The 18,146-nt window shown below is 32.9% G+C and overlaps 1 protein-coding gene across 3 annotated transcripts; it reads left to right on the forward strand.

Moving 5' to 3' along the window:
- The first annotated feature begins 2,506 nt into the window (after positions 1 to 2,506).
- On the forward strand, positions 2,507 to 14,659 carry LOC133181990 (organic cation transporter-like protein). Of its 3 annotated transcripts, none has more exons than XM_061316674.1 (10): positions 2,507 to 2,594; positions 4,401 to 4,904; positions 9,682 to 9,913; positions 10,252 to 10,441; positions 10,647 to 10,779; positions 10,871 to 10,971; positions 11,100 to 11,317; positions 11,869 to 11,983; positions 13,958 to 14,030; positions 14,254 to 14,659. In XM_061316674.1, the coding sequence occupies exons 2-10, from the start codon at positions 4,608 to 4,610 to the stop codon at positions 14,452 to 14,454; spliced, it is 1,560 nt and encodes a 519-aa protein (XP_061172658.1). In that variant the 5' UTR covers positions 2,507 to 2,594; positions 4,401 to 4,607; the 3' UTR covers positions 14,455 to 14,659. The 3 variants fall into 3 exon arrangements, with proteins under 3 accessions (XP_061172658.1, XP_061172657.1, XP_061172659.1); XM_061316673.1 differs by having other exon boundaries at positions 2,529 to 2,625; XM_061316675.1 differs by lacking the exon at positions 2,507 to 2,594 and adding an exon at positions 4,070 to 4,110.
- Positions 14,660 to 18,146: the final 3,487 nt, after the last annotated feature.

Below are 18,146 nucleotides of genomic sequence, written 5' to 3' on the forward strand. Positions count from 1 at the left end.
CCCCAGGAAAAATGTTCAAAGACAATGAAGTATATTAATAAACAGAAATCACTGTTTATTCAAGTAGAATAAATTCATGCAAATTAATTAAATTATTAATTTGCTTGAATTGATCATAAGTTGGGTTACACCAGGGACCTATAAACTAACTTAGTATATAGGTCCCTGGTTACACCTTATAGATTTCAATTCATTTATTTGATTACTACATAAAAGAATTGTTCAATTAGAATTCAATCGGGCTCGAGCACGAGTAGTGGAATGGGTCGATAGCACTGGTTCTCTGCCCTTGATTCAAGTCGCTGTCGCTAGGAATTACAAAGGTGTTTTGGGGGGAAGGGGGGGGGGGGTAGACAGACATCTCGGCCCGTCACGCTTGACATCTCGGCCCTGACAGGTCGGCCCAAGATTGTTGACACGTCGGCCCATATAAAAGACACCTCGGCCCAAGCAAAATTTTATGATGGAGAAAAATTAACATATTTACCCAACGTCTGAATTGATATTATTATTGGTGTTATTATTCTTTCTGACTATTAAACGATTTTTTTAAATAAAAAATGAAGGGTCTTTGATAGATAATCGTTTTATTTTTTTAACTTAATTAGAACAGTCTTTCATTTTATATGTATTTCAAGTGGAAAATGTTATTTTTTCTGCAATATCATGATCGCGACCGTTACTCTTGTATTAACCCCCCCCCCCCCCAAGAAATTTATATAGATCTATATGTCTAGATAAATTGTCGTATAAAGATACATATTTTAAACACGTAAAATAAATTGCATTATTGGTCTATACTTAATTGTATGTTTCTTTTTTTGAAAAGCACACGCACTTGCTTTGATACAAGTAGCCTGGAAAAAAACCCGGACTCGAACTAGTTATAAGCGACGATAAATTTTATGAATGGAAGTGTTTTTTTTTTAAGAAATAAATGAGAACATGCATTCATTGGATCTAATACATTAATTACTGAGCCTGCTTGTAATTATCTCCCTGTTGTCACCAATATAACACGCACTTGACCCTCCAAAGGATGCGCCGCGGCATTCTGTTTGTTTATCAATTAGCACTTTAATTAATAGCATTGTATTCTCATTCCTTGAATATCGTCAATGTGCTCGTGGAAGGTCTTTTTTTTTTTTTTTAAATCTTGATGGTTTATTCATGTACTTTTTTTCAATCAAATATTTAATTCAACTCCAAAAATTGGAAATATATATCGGGATATAATTTCATAGTAAAATTTTGCTTGGGCCGAGGTGTCTTATGTATGGGCCGACCTGTCTTAATTATTGGGCCGACTCGTCTGAGCCGAGATGTGGGCCGAAATGTCAATGGGCCGAGGTGTCTGACATTCTTTTGGGGGGCGCTTGCGCCCCATTCGGCAAACCTCGGCTGATTCCGTCACCATCATTAGACTGGCTTGCCTGTCTGATATGCGCGATAATATACCAGTCTACTTCATCATTAGATGAGGTACGAATCGGCCGAAGTGTGCCGAGTGGCTTGTGCCCGTTAACCAAAGTCAGGGTACGTCTAATGGGTAATTCGGCAAGCCTCGAACGATTCCGTTTTCTTCATCAAATGAGGTACGAATATCGGTCGGTCGAAGTGTGCCGAGTGCACCGAGCTTCCGTCACAATCTGTATATTCGGAACTACTCAGCCGATATATAAGGGTAGACCAAAATTAGCTTGGTTCCCTGGCTCTCTGTGCCGCAGAGCACACGTAGCATGAAAAGGACAGAAAACATCGTTTGATGAAGGCGATGGAATCATCCGAGGTTTACCGAAATGAAATTCCTAGCGGCAGTGGGTGGAATCAAGGGCAGAGAATACTACTAAACAGAGAACCCTAGAGAACTCTAAAGAACCCTAGAGAACCCTAATGATTTTTAATTATTTATTGTTTGTAAATGAAATATTTATGTTTTAAATAACCAATATATCACACAAAAACAAAATAGATTTAAAAAAAAAGAATATTGTGCCAGGTGTTATGCTTAATTTCAATAGAATACTAATCTATGAAGACTTGATTATACTTTGTGTTATTTTAAAATTATTTTTTCAAGTAAGTTTTACGCTAGAGTTAATGACAAAGAGTTGTATATAACTCAAAAAATGAAATCAAATAAAAAATTATGTGAAAAAGAATTGTAAAATTATGTAGTAAAATTATTATTTCAATAAACAACGGATTTGAAATTCAGTCGGGATCGGGATGACATAAAATATTACACTATTCTATGTCGTTAGGTTTTCAACTTTTTTTCGAGGGAAAACATCCATAAAATAATATTGTTATTGATTTTATAGATAGAATACGATTTATAAAGTAAGAATAAACTCAATTATGCATAAAATTTATTTGAATTGACCAAATAAACCTTGAGTTCTCTAGGGTTCTCTAGAGTTCTCTAGGGTTCTCTGTTTAGTAGGACCGGGTCAGAGAACCAGTGCTATGATGAAAAAAAAAACGACCGAGGTGTTCCGAGAAAATTCAATGCCGGCTATTGCGACACGTCCGGATATTGCACCACATTTCACTTACCTATATAACCTCACGAGGATGTGTTTCATTTTAAAGTAAGGTGTGGACGAGGACGGAGAATTTCATGTATTAATTTTAGTATTATTATTTATTGTGAAAATTTCATGTTTTCTAACATGTGCTTAGAAAAATATGAATGCCGAGCCCGATTGTTTTTTTTTTTGGCCACGTTCTTTTTATGTTCCATAATCGAAGATTCGGGGGCATATAGTTTTTGCTCCATCCGACTGTCTGCTTGTCCGCAAAAACTTTAACCTTGCCGTTAATTTTTGATTTTTTTGGAGCCATGGCATGGCTTTCATATTTCACATGTGTATTCCTTGTGACAAGTCCTATATTTGGGTTTCAACATTTGACCTCTTGACTTTGGAATTTGACCCACTTTTGCAAAATTTATCAAACTTTAAGCTTGGTCATAACTTTTGAACGATTGGTGCCATGGTATGTGTATTCCTTGTGACAAGACCTTCCTTTGGGTATGAACAATTTTGACCTTGACCTTTGAGTTTGGTCATCTTTCATTTGTGCATTCCTTGTGATACAACCTTTTTCTTTGGTACCAACAGTTTTGATCTCTTGACCTTGAAGTTTGACTTGCATTTGAGAAACTTAAGCCTTCATTATGAGCTGCCATATAGGGGCATCGGTGTTTCACAAATACATTTTGTTAATTTTTTTGTGTCAGTTTGTTTATTTTATTTTTCATTAATTTGGTTTAATGAGATACTATAATATTTTTTCAGTGCCATGTATCTCAACTAGTGTATTGTAATAGGCCTAATATTTATAACTTACAAAAAGTTATATTATGCTGGTGATTTCTTTGTAGAAAGATGATGAATTTATTGAAATAATTTTGCTACAACTGAGTTTTCATAATTTTTATTTAACCTTTACTTGAGTGAAGGATATATTCTGAGAATTGGTGATACACATTATACATGTTCATATCAAAAGAATATATCAAATGATAAAAGTGGCCATGATATTGACCTATTTTGCAGTCAAAAGTGATATTACCTTGAGATCAATGCAAAGGGGAGAAACAGAATAATTATTGATCAGTGTTTTAATTTTGTGCTTGGGCTATATTGAACCATTGCTATTAGCCAGGAAAGCTCAGTGATTAGAGCACCTTACTAGTAATACAGGAGTCCCAGATTAAGTTTCTGGTCCAGCCATAAATTTCTTTTCCTGTTACATTGGTGCCATGTACATAGGATTTGAGAACGTACACGGTTGTTTGGGTTGTATGGACCTGGATGTGTCGGCCTGGCTGCTTGGCATTTGGAGTACCTTACTCGAGTATTATGCAGTGGTCTCAAATTCAATTCTAGGTTCAGACATAAATTTTTCTATTTTCCTATTACATTTGCTTTTTTGGTGCCTTTGACCACCCCGACTTGCTGATGATGGTGACCTGCCAGGGCTAAGAAATTGGTGTCTTTAAGGGTGAGAACAATTTAAGGAGGGAGGAATGTAGTGCTTCAGCCTGTATGGATATCAGCCTGAATAGCTTAGTGATTGGAGCACCTGTCTAGTAATGCAGGGGTATTGGGTTCAATGTCCATAAGTATTCTGCTTTTCAGAGTGCATTGCACCAAGCAAAATAATTTTACATTAATTGAACACATATTATATGTAATCCTGGCCCTTAAGGGTCCTAAGTTAAATTTGTAAATACACCTTGTGTATAACTTTTAATACCATTTGTGTTTATAAAATTTCTGTCATTTTCCTGACATGTTTATTTTCTGTAGAGATGAAATATACATGTTATTTATATAGGACATTTTAACATACATACTGCAGTTAATATGCATGCAAAACTTTATTTGTAGATTAAAGTAGACAAAAAGAACTAATCATCATTATAAACAGTGGAATGATATTCTGAATAAACCAGACATGGATACATAAAGTGACATCAATGTGATTTTTGAAAAATGACCCAAGTTTTCCATTTAATCAAGAGAATGCACTCCAGCTAGTGTGATGAGAACTACCTGATATTGGTGGATTAAAACACAGAGTGAGCACTTTTCAGGATGTCAGAATTTGAAAGTATTCTACGACAGCTTGGGTCCTTTGGAGCATACCAGAAGCGTGTATTTATATTGGTCAGCATGTTTGAGACCCCTGCAGCATGGGCTATGCTTCTTCCTATCTTCTTGAATATTGCACCAGAGTGGAAATGTCCAGAATTCAGTGATTCTAATGCCACTCTAACAAACAAATCATCACTGGAAAAAAATGTTGCATTATCAGCAAAACAGTGCTCAGAAAGTGACACACTTTGTCCCGGAGCTGTGTTTTCTGAAGACATCCAGTCCATTGTTAGTGAGGTAAGGGGTACTGCAGGCTACTGTAGCATTTCATCATACATGTACTGTAGATTGAAATACATTTTTAGCTCACTTCAGTTGGGGGAGCTTATGTAATACCCTCAGCATCCCAGGTTAAAGTTTTTGGAGCAGATTTCTTTTCAAGTACTTTCAAGTACTTTTATGCCCTATATTATTTAGAGATGCATGGAGGATGCTTCTAGTGTGTTTCATTGTACCAGGCAAGGTTTCAGATGCTGCATTTTCAGCTAAAGAATGGCCAGGTTAATGTTTTTGGAGCAGGTTAAAGTTCTTGGAGCAGGTTAAAGTTTTTGGAGCAGGTCTCATTTCCAAGAAACTCTAAGCCCTATATTGACCAAATTTGCATGGATGATACATCTAAGGATGCACACTACCACACTTGCTTCGGATGCTGGATCTGAACTACATTTTTTAGATGAGTGACCAGTTTAAAGTTTTTGAGCAGGTCTCATTTCCAAGTAACTATAAGCCCTATGTTGACCAAACTTGCATGGATGATACATCTAAGGATGCACACTACTGGACTTGCTTTGGATGCTGGATCTGACCTACATTTTCTGGATGAGTGACCAGGTTAAAGTTTTTGGAGCAGGTCTCATTTAAAAGTAACTATAAGCCCTATCTTGACCAAATTTGCATAGATGATATATATCTAAGGATGCACACCACTGGTTTTGCTTTAGATGCTGGATTTGACCTACATTTTCTGGATGAGTGACCAGGTTAAAGTTTTTGGAGCGGGTCTCATTTATAAGTAACTATAAGCCCCATCTTGATCAAACTTGCATGAATGATACATCTAAAGATGCACACTACCAGGCTTGCTTTGGATGCTGTATCTGACCTACATTTTCTAGATGAGTGACCAGGTTTAAGTAAACTATAAGGGCTATCTGGACCAAACTTGCCTGGATGATGCATCATGGGATGAACACTGTCAAACTTGCTTCAGATGCTGGATATGACTTGTATTTTCTTGATGAGTGACTAGTTTAACTGCAAGCCCTATCAAACCAAAATTGCATAAATGTTACATCTAGGGATGCACACTACTAGATTATTAGTTTGGGACTTTGCCTTACTTAAGGTAGGTCGCGGGTTTGCTTTTGTCATCAATTTCGGTACACAATTTCGACGATTCGAGCGGTTGTTTTGTGCACATTTGGTTAGACGTCAGTTACATCACAAAGGCGATGTTGCATTGCTTCCCATTTATTTCTCTGAAAATTACTTTAGCAATAGAATCTAGTCCATACAAAGCGTAGAAAGTACATGTTATTGTCCATAATTGTATTGTCGTAAATGTATGAACCAAGAGTATTATAAGTTTTAATTCTGCTCTGATAATATGTGTAATGTATAAGAACAAACTAATAAAACATAATAAATGCCCAATGCAAGGAATAATTTATATTGTAAATGATACTAAACTGCTAATGGTCAATCAAAATGAGTCAGTGTTAATTAAAGATATGGCATGCAAAATGAAAGTTACCGTAAACTGCTAAGCCAAAAATTTTAAAGGTTGTATGTATGCACGTAATTTGCAACGAAGGGAAGGTGCGTAATGCACCATGTTTGCTCATCACAGCTGAAAAAAAACCCCAAAAAAACAAATTTGTTATTTTTAGGATAAAATCAATCCTCAACACTAAAAAGGGATGAAATTTAATTATATGCATTTTCCTCTTTTTTAAAAAAATATTTTGTATTTGAATCTCATAAAGTCGTTCTCTATATGTAGGCTAGCAAGGAATTGATTTATCATAGTGAAATGCATTAAACATGTTAAAATAAATTTATACAGACATCCGGCATATTGGACCTTTATGACACTCTAAACATATATTAATATACTACATGTATATATTACGAAATACAAGTATCAAGTACAATTTTTTCTATAACAAAATTAAGCTGTCTGTATATAAGCTGAATGCAAGAATTTTAAATTTTGCGGATGAAAAATTGATAAAGAAGAACAAAAAAAGAAAGAACAAATGTTTGAGAGTTCGACCTATATATTAAATTGCGATTGATATAAAAAGAACATTGCCGGTACCCCTTCCCCTCCTCAGTAATTGGGTGTTTTTTTTTTGTTTGTTTGTTTTTTGTTTTGTTTTTTTGACCGATTTCAAATGAAGTAATAATTCACGTGATTTATATTTGAAATCTTAATAATGAACTTGAAGATCCTTACATTACTTGAATTAATTTATTATCAATTGCAGTGTTGTCGCTGCATATTAATTCTAATGCACGAAGAATGTTTCTATCAATATAGCATTCGTTCTGACTTCGTGGACAGAATGTGAATTTCATAATACTAGAGAAGATAAGTAGCTGTTCTTCCAAACACGTTTCTGCAGTAAGTGAAATGCTGAATAAACTTACAGTGTGCATCTATGTCACCTTTTAGATCTTGTATATTACAAATATAAAGATATTTATATGTAAACGTGATTACATTCAATATATATGACGTTTTAGTCAAACTTTAAAATTATTTAGCAAAAAAACTAGTGAGAAGACATATTGATGATATTTTGAAATTTCTGAGTAATTCGTCTACATCTTTAAAAAGTTATCCGACCTTTTCTAAGGAAACTCTTTCGGTAAAATTGTTTTAAAAACGTCATTTTCCCATATATTTCTATAGTAATATAGCGTTAAAATCACGTAGGCAAAATTTAATAAAAATTTCAGATAATATGCCGCAAATTCTAAGGAACATTATATCAAATTTTCAGGATATGTTTTCTCGTAAGAATTTTTATGCAGTAAACCCGCGACTTACCTTAAGGTCAAGATCTAGTAAATGAGCTTAGACTTTCTTCTTGGTGCTAAATTCATTATGACGTCATAATTGATTTAAACTTAGTTTTTCCCGTACTTTACGGCTTCAATAGAATTATGTAGAAAATAAAGCACTTTCATGGAATTTAAATTTGAAATCATGCCAAATGTAACACCGATACCCTTATTCCATTTAATATCATTTCAAAGTAGAGATCAAGAAGATATGAAAAACCGTTTTCTGAGAGACTGTAGGCAATATTGATACATTTCCTTTGTCTGAAATAGAAAAAACTCCCATATTTATACCAGACTTTCTTCATTTTTCATTGAAAATGGGCAGTTTATAATATGCTTTCGATGAGTTTACCCCAAAACTATGTCCGGATACACCTTATTCTACCAAACTATATTCGTAAAGAATCATTAAAAGAATGTGTATCTCAAATTTGAGAAATCTGTGGGCACCTTTCATTCACTAGATCTTGACCATAAAGACAACATTCGTTGAGGTAAGCTCTGTAATCTCTGATTACCTATGTTTATGTGTAAAATTAATTTACACTATCTGTTAACTTTTTTTTTTTGCATAAATTGGTCACAGCATACTTAAAGTGCATTTAAGACATACAAATATGCCAGTCCAAGAGAATTCAGAATAATTTAGATTTTTCTACCCATGGATTGAACAGGAATTGTAATTCCTTGTAATTATGACCCTATGGAAAAAAAAATCAGATTACATTATTTGTGAAATGTGAAATGATCAAGGTGATGATGATTGATTTTAGATACTGGTATATGGTTTAGGTACATTTGAATAGGGACACACTTCATTAGTAGGTATACATTGTTACTACACTGATGGCTTCTGAAATAATTTAAGCTATCTGCTAAAGTAAGCTTGCTAACAATTTTGAACTTGTTAAGCCCTCCACCATGAAATTGGTAAAGTATGATGACTAATCATTTGCTTTTTTGTATTTTGTTTCAGTAGTTCTATCATTCCAATTCCATCTGAGCTTTTTAATAAGTGACAGAAAAATATATTCATTGCCAGATTTCTTTAGAAAATTTAGGAAGGATTAGCAGAATTAAAATGAAGATCATTTCTAAGGAAAACTAAGAACTATAGGGATGTGTGATTTTGTTAATATTGTGTGAAACATATTGTGATATGGAGGCTTAAATACCAGTATTTGGTACATAATTATAAAATCTGGAATTAATTCATTTATTTGTAAAACTTTTGATTTGAATTGTAAAGAATGTAGTAAAACAGTCAAACAACAACATCCTAGCATCCAAACTTGCTTTTTTCTTATATAAATTCAAATAAACAATGATAAAAATTAAAAAGTGAAGTTATGAGTTTACAGCATATTTGAAAGAAAAATTATGGAAATTCATTTCAAATCCTGGTAAAAATAATAGAAAAAAAAATTATGGAAATTCTTTTCAAATCAAAGAAAAATTAAAGAAAAATTATGGAAATTCATTTCAAATCATAGTAAATATATCATGATATTATTGTAATGTTTTTGGGGAGAATCGTCATACATCCCAACACAAAATTTTTGATGATACCCATTCCTAAATAAAATCTCTTGATTGGCAAATCATTTTGATAATTAATCATCTTAAAGTTTCTAAACATGTTTTAAAACTTTTGATTTTCTTTTAAATTGCAGGTACAATATATTTTACCAGTACATGTTTGAAAATGAAATTCAATTTTTAATTATTTTATCTAAAACTTAAGTTTTTGAGCAAAACATAACAAATCTCTAGAAATGTTTTAACAAATTATTTTTGCAATATGTATGGCAGAAGAATGAAAGTTTCCTATAGTAATTTTCTAGTTTTTTGATTATATCATTCTTCAAATACTAAGTTGTGAAATGTCAGACATTGAGAGGAAAATTAGCAGTGATTAAAATGATGGTGTCTATACTTGCAGTGGTCACTGGTGTGTGACAGGATGAAAATCCCCAGTACCATCACCACAATCCAGATGTGTGGTCTGCTTGTTGGAGCTCTTCTTATGGGACAGCTGGCTGATATCTTTGGTCGCAGAAAGCTTCTATATATTGCCTATTCTTTGCTGCTTGCCTTTTCTCTGGGCAGCGCATTTGCTAATTCATGGCAGTTATTTGCGGCCTTTAGATTTTTCATCGGTGGACTTGTGGGAAGTAAGTCTTTAATAATAATAAACAACTTTAATATTGATAAAAAGAATACTGTTGCATCGTTTATTTTGAATGGGGGGTGTCAATGTTCATGGATAACCAAAATTTTACTGGTTCATGGGGACATTTTATTTTGGTTGGTAACTTGTATATTCAGAAGTTCTCTGAATCAATACTTTGAAAAAGTTTGTTCATGGGGAGGAGTGACCCACAAAAATCAGAAATATTTATCCCTCACAAATGATGATTCGGCAGTAGCTCTGAATTACCCATTCTTAAAAAAAATGATGTCCTATGCTTCAAAATAAAGATTGAGTTTATTTTTATGTCACTCTTTGTAGGTGTGATGGTGGTAAATTTTGTGCTCCCCCTGGAGTTTGTGACACCTGATTGGAGGACATTCTGTGGGTGTGTGGGGTTCTGGGCTGTGGGATTGATGACACTGGCAATATGGGGGTACTTCATTACCAACTGGAGATACCTTATTATAAGTACCTCAGTTGCAGGAGTATTCATGCTTTTTACATGGTGGTAAGATTAATTAAGAATCATACTTGATTTTTATCCCTTGTTTGTACATGTATTTGATTCTTATATGTAATTGTTATTTTCTCAAGGTTAGATACAATCTACGTTAACTTTTGCATTATACTTTTTATTCAAACAAACTCTGGTATTTTTTTATTTATATAAATGCATGTTCATTGTAATAGGACACTGGTTTTTATCTGTGCAGGTTCGTACCAGAGAGTCCAAGATGGTTGTTGAGCAAAGGAAGATTCCACGAAGCAAAGGCTGTTTTAAAAAAGATAGCGGAATATAATGAAATTAGTTTACCAGACCTGTCTACATTAGAAATGGAGTCTGAGGTACATATATAAGTCATTTACGTAAAGAAAGTTTAATGTGACCATTTGGTGGGTTTCATTTTTGATTGAATTACTGGTATAACATTTGCAGGTCAGAAGTCAACCTGAGAAAAGATACAAAAACTTCAGTTACTGGCATTTATTTAGGACATGGAGCATGTCCAAAAATTCTCTTATAGTCATGTATGGCTGGTAGGTTAAAAAGTAATACATTCTTTTACTTACAAAATGCCGATATTCGACATGACCAATAGGAAAAGTTCCTTCAAAAACATTGATAAAATTGTCTTGTAACATTATTTTTTCCTTCATCTTTTCAGGTTTGTTTCCAGCTCAGTATATTACGGGTTAAACTTCAACACCAGCAACTTAGCAGGGAATCTACACCTTAATGTGTTCATTTCAGGTTTAGTAGAAATTCCAGCCTTGGTTTTTGTAGTGGCATTAAACAATCGATTTGGAAGGAGGAAAATCACTCTGTCTCTAATGTTATTGGCAGGAATCTCATGTGTAGCTGTTCTAGTCATTTCATTAATAGGTAAGGGAGAGACATAAATGTATACTTACTGGTAAATGTACTGATTTGTATTTCTGCACAGCTGTCAGTATGCAAATTATGTGTTCATTTTGACTGTTTTGTGTGTTTTTTTTTTTTGGGGGGGGGGGGGTCAAATGTTAGATAGTTACACAAAAATAGTATGTTGGTCTATGAATTGAATATGAGGGGTCCAGACTTCTCAGAATTTGTGCACTTATTAAATGTACATAGTAAAGTAAGAAAACGTGGGCCCCTCTTAATCCGGTAGGGAGCATCTTATTTATGAAGCTTATGAAGTAAAGGAAAGAGGCTTGGAAAAATTGCTGATCCATGCGTGCTACCATACAGATTTTCAGCAAACTTGTACATAGTCATTATGATATTCCATGTACTTTACAATTAAATTTATTCAAGTCATCACCCAAGGGCAAAATGAGTGATTTCAGGTGTTTGGTTTTTTTTTCAAAGTTGAAATAAAGCATGAATGCATGAACAATACAGATCTTATTTTACTGTGGTAGTAAAATTTTCCTTTGTTGTTGTACTTGTAGATGAATCTCAGATTGTCTCCATAATTGTTGTTGCGATGATTGGAAAGTCCGCTATATCTGGTGGATGGGCAGCCACTCAGGTGTTTTCTGCTGAGACCTTCCCAACAGTAATCAGGTCAGTACAGAGAAATTGTTTCTTATATAAATCCATTCTAAAGAAAAGTCAAAAACTTTTAATGTTTTAATGAGCAGTCAAAAAAAAAAAAAAAAATTATCGGACCCCAGAGTTAGAAATTGGACCTGTCGATGAGATATTGAACCACTATGACGTTTTTACGTCACACTGGAGCAGCTACAAGATATCTTATTTGCATTCATTGGTGTGTGACAGTTATGGAATTAACTGAGTTTAATCTACAGTGCGGGTAAAATTTACATCAATTATTTCAAACACGGAAGCAGGCGCAAGATATGTCAAAATATAAAGTAAAAGATATAACAGAAAATTAATTGACTGTGTTCTCTGGCAAAATGCAATTTTAAACCAAACTGTTTGTCTTAGGCTGTTAGTTTGGTTATTGTGTTTGACAAAACACATGTTGCCCTTGAACCCAAACAATAAATGTATATTATTATCTTTCAGAATAATATAGCCAATCTGATTGGTCGAGAGTATGTCACATGCAGGGAGAAAATTTATGATGTCTCCCTCACATGCAGGGTGATCGACAGCTATGTTTCTTCCATTTAGAAGTCAATAAGATGGTCCAAGATAGATAGCTTGTATATATAAAATATATCAATAAATATCTGGTGTTGTCAAGCAATAAAGCTTAAGGTAGTACATGTATGGGATACATGTACCTCCACGTTATGACGTATTTCCGTTTGAAGTATTGTTTTGATTTGCATGAGTGCTTATTATCGGGTCAAAATTTGTAGATACACCGTTTAAAGAACACTCTGAAGCTATTTCAGTGCAAATTCTCATAAGTCGGCATTTTAGTTAAAATAGACAAAAAGATCTCAAGTATATAAATTTACTTATAATTGTACTACGGACATTTAAAAAGCAAACCCCTGTAAAAGATAGTTTAAACATTGCTGCTTTTGAACACTTTTAAGCAAAAGCTGTATTTCAATTGTTTGAGTAACTGTACAGCACCTTGTGTGCGATGAGGCATGAATAAGTGTGATTACTTCACATTGTGCTGAATTATGACCGATCAATTATCACGTTAACGAGAGCTGGTCTTCTTTGTTATTTAATTCAAGAAGTAACTGTTTGGTCACAAATCAGCTAGCTGTTGTATATAGTCCCAAAACTTTTAGATGAATGCAATTGCTCTGAATGAGACACATCTAGGAAAGCGATTGTCCATGCATTGTTTTCAAAATAGTTCAAAGTTGAAAACTACCACTGAAAGAAAATGTGAATTTTTTAAGTTTGGGAAAAAATGCTCATCATTTCTGAAATAGCACCCAGGTTTTTTCAACCCTTGGAAAATAAAGAAGGATAATTCTTCAGTTTGGATCTTTTAATTAAAAAAATTTTAAATGCATCTTATATTTTCATTTTATATATATTTTTTTCAATTTGTTTATTTCACTTTGCTTACATATTAAGATAATTCTAATTGTAGACTTTCATGAAATGTTATCCGTCTGTTTTCAAGAAATAAAGTTTTCCTCGTTTTTTACGCTTATTTTTTGTTGAAAATTAAAAAAAATTTTAAGACATATTTCTTGTCATTTTGGTTTTTATATACACTTTATATTAGTAAACTCTTGCCTATAATATTACCGGTAAGCTTTTGAAAAAAAGAATTATATAAGAAAAAAATAATTTTTGTATTTCTCATTAAAATAATAAAAAAAATTGTTAAAATCACAATTTAACATATTGAAAGGTGGAATTATTTCGAAACCTCCTTATTTGGGTAAATAAGTATGTAAAATAAGTTTTGTTTGGTATCCCATACCACCTTAAATGTAAAGTTAGCCTTGTCTGTTGACATTTTTTCATGAGTATGGCATCAGAGGAGAGGGTAGGAGAACACAAAGAAAACAAATTCTGAGAGAAATGATAATGGGAAAAGGTTTAGAATGAAAGTAGATATAGCTATAATGACAGTTAATATGATTTCAGGAATATCGGTATAGGGGCCTGTGCCATGTCAGCCCGAATTGGAGGAATTGCAGCCCCACAGATTGTACGACTGGTGAGTCTGAATTGGAAAACAGGAATTGTTGTTTCAACAAAACCTAATTCTTGAAGTTTAGTTGTACAAAATCCACCATGCTTAACAATATTATTTTGCAATTATATTCAACCAAAATTAATGTGTGTATGATGTAGCAATGTAGTGATTGTACATGAGAGAAGACTGTGCAAGTTGAATTTAATATCAGTAGCACACTAGAAATTTCATTAAACTATTTCAGAGTAAAGGTTCGTTAGATGTGCTACCATTTGCTGTGTTTGGGGGTCTTGCTCTGTTGTGTGGATTTCTGATGTTATGTCTCCCAGAAACCAACAACCAACCACTGCAAGACCATATTGTGACTGTCCCTGACCCAAACAGCAAGGTCAAGGTCAATGGAGTGTCAGAAGAGGAGATACACTTAGATGGTGTTGATTCTTAACACTGTCATTTTATTTATCAATGTACAATCAGTATTGAACAATTTTTCATGGTAGATCATTTTATTTTTTAGAAAAGCTTTTTTTTCTTTTAAAAGTCCAGCATTTTTTATTGTTTTAAAGGCTTTTTGGTTTATTTATTCTCATGAGGAATTTTATTTCCTCATTATTAGCTCAAAGTAGATCCTTGCCAAAAAACATCATACTTAATTTACTGAATAAAGATCTCATTTCAATAGAATTTGACAAAAATATACATGTATGTATTATATTGATATATAAGTTATATATATATATATATATATATATATATATATATATATATATATATATATATATATATATATATATATATATATATATATTTATTTATTTATTTATTTATAATTATATATTCCATCATTACCAAGAAGAATTGATCTGATAGCCATGTACATGTATCACTCAGTGAAAATTGAGTATTGTAGATATTGTGTACATGTACTTTTCGTATATGCAAGATTTTGTTTTGTTTGGTGAATATAGACTTTTTACCATATAAAACAGATATGATGTGATAATACAAAGATGACTTGTTACCATATAAAACAGATATGATGTGATAATACAAAGATGACTTGTTACCATATAAAACAGATATGGTGTGATAATACAAAGATGATGTGTGAATAGTACTTTTAATATTGTTAGAAAATTTGTTTCAAGTGATCCTAGTTAAAGGTAGTCTGAATGATAAACAGTTTTCATGTGAAATATGTAGTAATTGAGTGATAGTTAATTGTTGTAATGTGCATTTGTAGTAATATGCACATATGACCAATTGCATTTTCAGTATGTTAGATTAAAAAATAATACACAATTTTTCAAAGTGAATCTATTGATACATTTTTGAAATATTTTTCTGCAACGAAGTGACCATAGTATATGTATATAATCATGGGGATAAGTAATCATAAAAGACAAACTCATCATACTTTATTCTCTTTTTGAAATAAAGAAGCTGCACAATACAGGAGATTTCTGTCTATTGGGTTATTTTTTTTTTAAGAAGATGAGTAAATAAATTTATCTAATAGATTATTGTATTTATCACATGTTAACTCCTTTATCCCCGTGGATTGGATATTTTTTACATGTCCCACTGCTGTGATGTCACAATGGGTTTTGTGTCAAAGTGAAGAAGTAAAATAGTGTATTCTATATTTATCCTAATTTTAATGATTCTTGAGGTGTTTGATATGATTATGATATGCAGATATCTCTTCATTTCCATGTCATGATGCGTACTAGTATTTACTATAAGACTAAGGATTCCAATTCCCCTGTTCAGTAGCTTCTAATAAAGCATTTGTAGTGTTAATTAAACTCTTGCTGAATTGTCTTATTTCCTTATATATATATATATATATATATATATATATATATATATGCGCGGATCTAGAGGGGAGTCGGGGGGGGGGGGGTCCGGACCCCTCCCTTAAAATTTGCAGAGTTATTTAAAGTATATATTGAAGCAATTGTATAAAATTTACAGCTTTTTTTTTTTTTTGATCAAGAAATTTTCTGGGTAGGATAGTTTGGGAAAGAAGTTAATTTTTTTTCCTTGTCAAGAAATTTCTAGGTTGGAATTTTTTTGACTGGGGTGGAACCCCCCTCCTGGAAAAAATTCCTGGATCCGCGCCTGATATATTTATAGAGAGAAAGAGATTATGCCTCAGTTTACTGACATTTTAGATAAATAATTCCCTGCAAGTTCGGATTGGCTATTAAAATGTAATTAATCACTAAGAATAAGGAAAAATCCAACCAGAAGTGATAAATGTTTTATTTCATAACAGTTAACATTAAATTGTATTTGAAATATTTTAAAAATCTTTAAGCAGTTAAGTAAGTTTAATTTCAAACATGGACGGTGTATATATAGAGATAAAACTTTTACAAAGACACAAAAACAAAATGGACGAGTTCATTATAATGTAAATATCATTCATAAAAGGGGTCTTTTAATTACTGGGACTGTGGATTCACAACATTCCATTGAAAGTTGATTTCAATCAATTTTTTAAACGTCTTTTATACCGGCTCTCAGCAACTGATAAGTAATAAAAAAAAATTTGTGTATTTGACGATGATATGTAAGTAAAAAATATATTTCAGGTTCGTTAATAAATAATTTTCATTATGTGACACGTACATGTATGTCAAGTTATGTGAAGAAAATACACACAAGAATCACATATTGGTAAACAAAGATTCATTTCTTCAACCCCCCCCCCCCCCGACACCAAATAGATGAAACTTGCTGGACAACCATATTTTTGTTTCTTGTCCAATTGTTGTTGGCGACCTTATGTGCAAAACTGCACTCCACAAACTATCAACCATTGGCACATAATGTCGTCGAAGATGTGCTTTTTCAAAGAATGTTGCCATGTAAATTATTTTAAAGGAGCATATTTTTTGGCACGCATGATCCCGGACGTTCTCGAAACTTCATGCGTAAGTAGGTCTTCATCATTCAAACATTTGATTGCTATGGATAACCAAACATTTTCTGTTTGGATGGGCACTACCGAGCAAACATTCTTTGACAAGCCAAAAAAAGTCATCAGACGCAAGTATTGAGGAGCACATCCATAAAGTAGCTTTGTTTTCTATAGTGTACTATATATCGGCAGAATTTGGGGGATATGAGGGGAGAACATATGGCAGCGAGAACTGGTGCATGTATGTTCAAAACATATGGGGGGGGGGGGGGGGGGGAGGGGAATCAATGAAAATCCATTATGTAAAAATATGAATTTCACTTTTTCTCTAACATGTTGATAGTAAATTAGGTATATTTCCCATAGAATTTTTGGTATATATGAGAAGTTTCAGAAATAAACATAATTCCACACTGCCGCAAGAATACGCAGCAAGATTTCAAATTTGTGAAGAGACCCGTTGCAGTAGATATCGTTCATTTATAACATCCCGGAAATCCTAAAATTATTTCTTGAAGAAAGCTTTCACGTATACAAAGTTTGGGGGAAATACGTGATCATGTTTGCTTCACCCCTTATATTACAGAAAATAACTCTTAAAAATTCAAAACGTACATGTATTTCATTATGATTTCTAAAATATTTTGATCGTTAAAACCATTTTACATTCTTATCATACATAAATAGTAATTTTGGTTTAGCTTACAACAATTTAATAATATATTTCATTCCTTCATCACTTGACAGCACCTCTGAATAATAAATTACGTGAGACATTTATAATAAACTCTTACAGGTATTTGAGGTCAAAGGTTAAGATCACAAATTCATACATTGCAAATAATAGTTTCCAGATTATAATTTTAGTTTTCTTTGAGCTTTTTTTTTCGATGAAACTTAATATCACAACTCCCTGTGCCTAAAAATGACCAATATTGATTTTGAGGTGAGAAGGTCAAAGGGCCAAGGTCAGAAATTCCATACATTCCGACTATGTGCAACACTTCGTTTCTGTGCGATATCTCAAAAATCCTTAATAGTATGAGCTTTTGCGATGAAATTTTATACAACTCCCTATGGTTTATAAAAAAATCATATTGATTTTGAGGCCAAAGGTTCGCAGGTCAGGGTCGTTCATACATTGCAAAAATTGTTTCAAAGATGATTATTCAAGTTTTCCTCGATTTTTTAATGAAATTTTATAACTC

The sequence above is a fragment of the Saccostrea echinata genome, unplaced genomic scaffold, assembly GCF_033153115.1.
Source record: "Saccostrea echinata isolate AGI-Se365-2 ecotype Australia unplaced genomic scaffold, CSIRO_AGI_Sech_v1 ptg000009l, whole genome shotgun sequence".
NCBI lineage: Eukaryota > Metazoa > Mollusca > Bivalvia > Ostreida > Ostreidae > Saccostrea > Saccostrea echinata.

Coding starts and splice junctions, on each gene's coding strand:
- LOC133181990 (XM_061316674.1), top strand. CDS start 4,608: ATGTCAGAATTTGAAAGTATTCTACGACAGCTTGGGTCCTTTGGAGCA. Junction 10,972..11,099: donor CTTATAGTCATGTATGGCTG/GTAGGTTAAAAA, acceptor TCATCTTTTCAG/GTTTGTTTCCAGCTCAGTAT. Junction 11,318..11,868: donor TCTAGTCATTTCATTAATAG/GTAAGGGAGAGA, acceptor TTGTACTTGTAG/ATGAATCTCAGATTGTCTCC.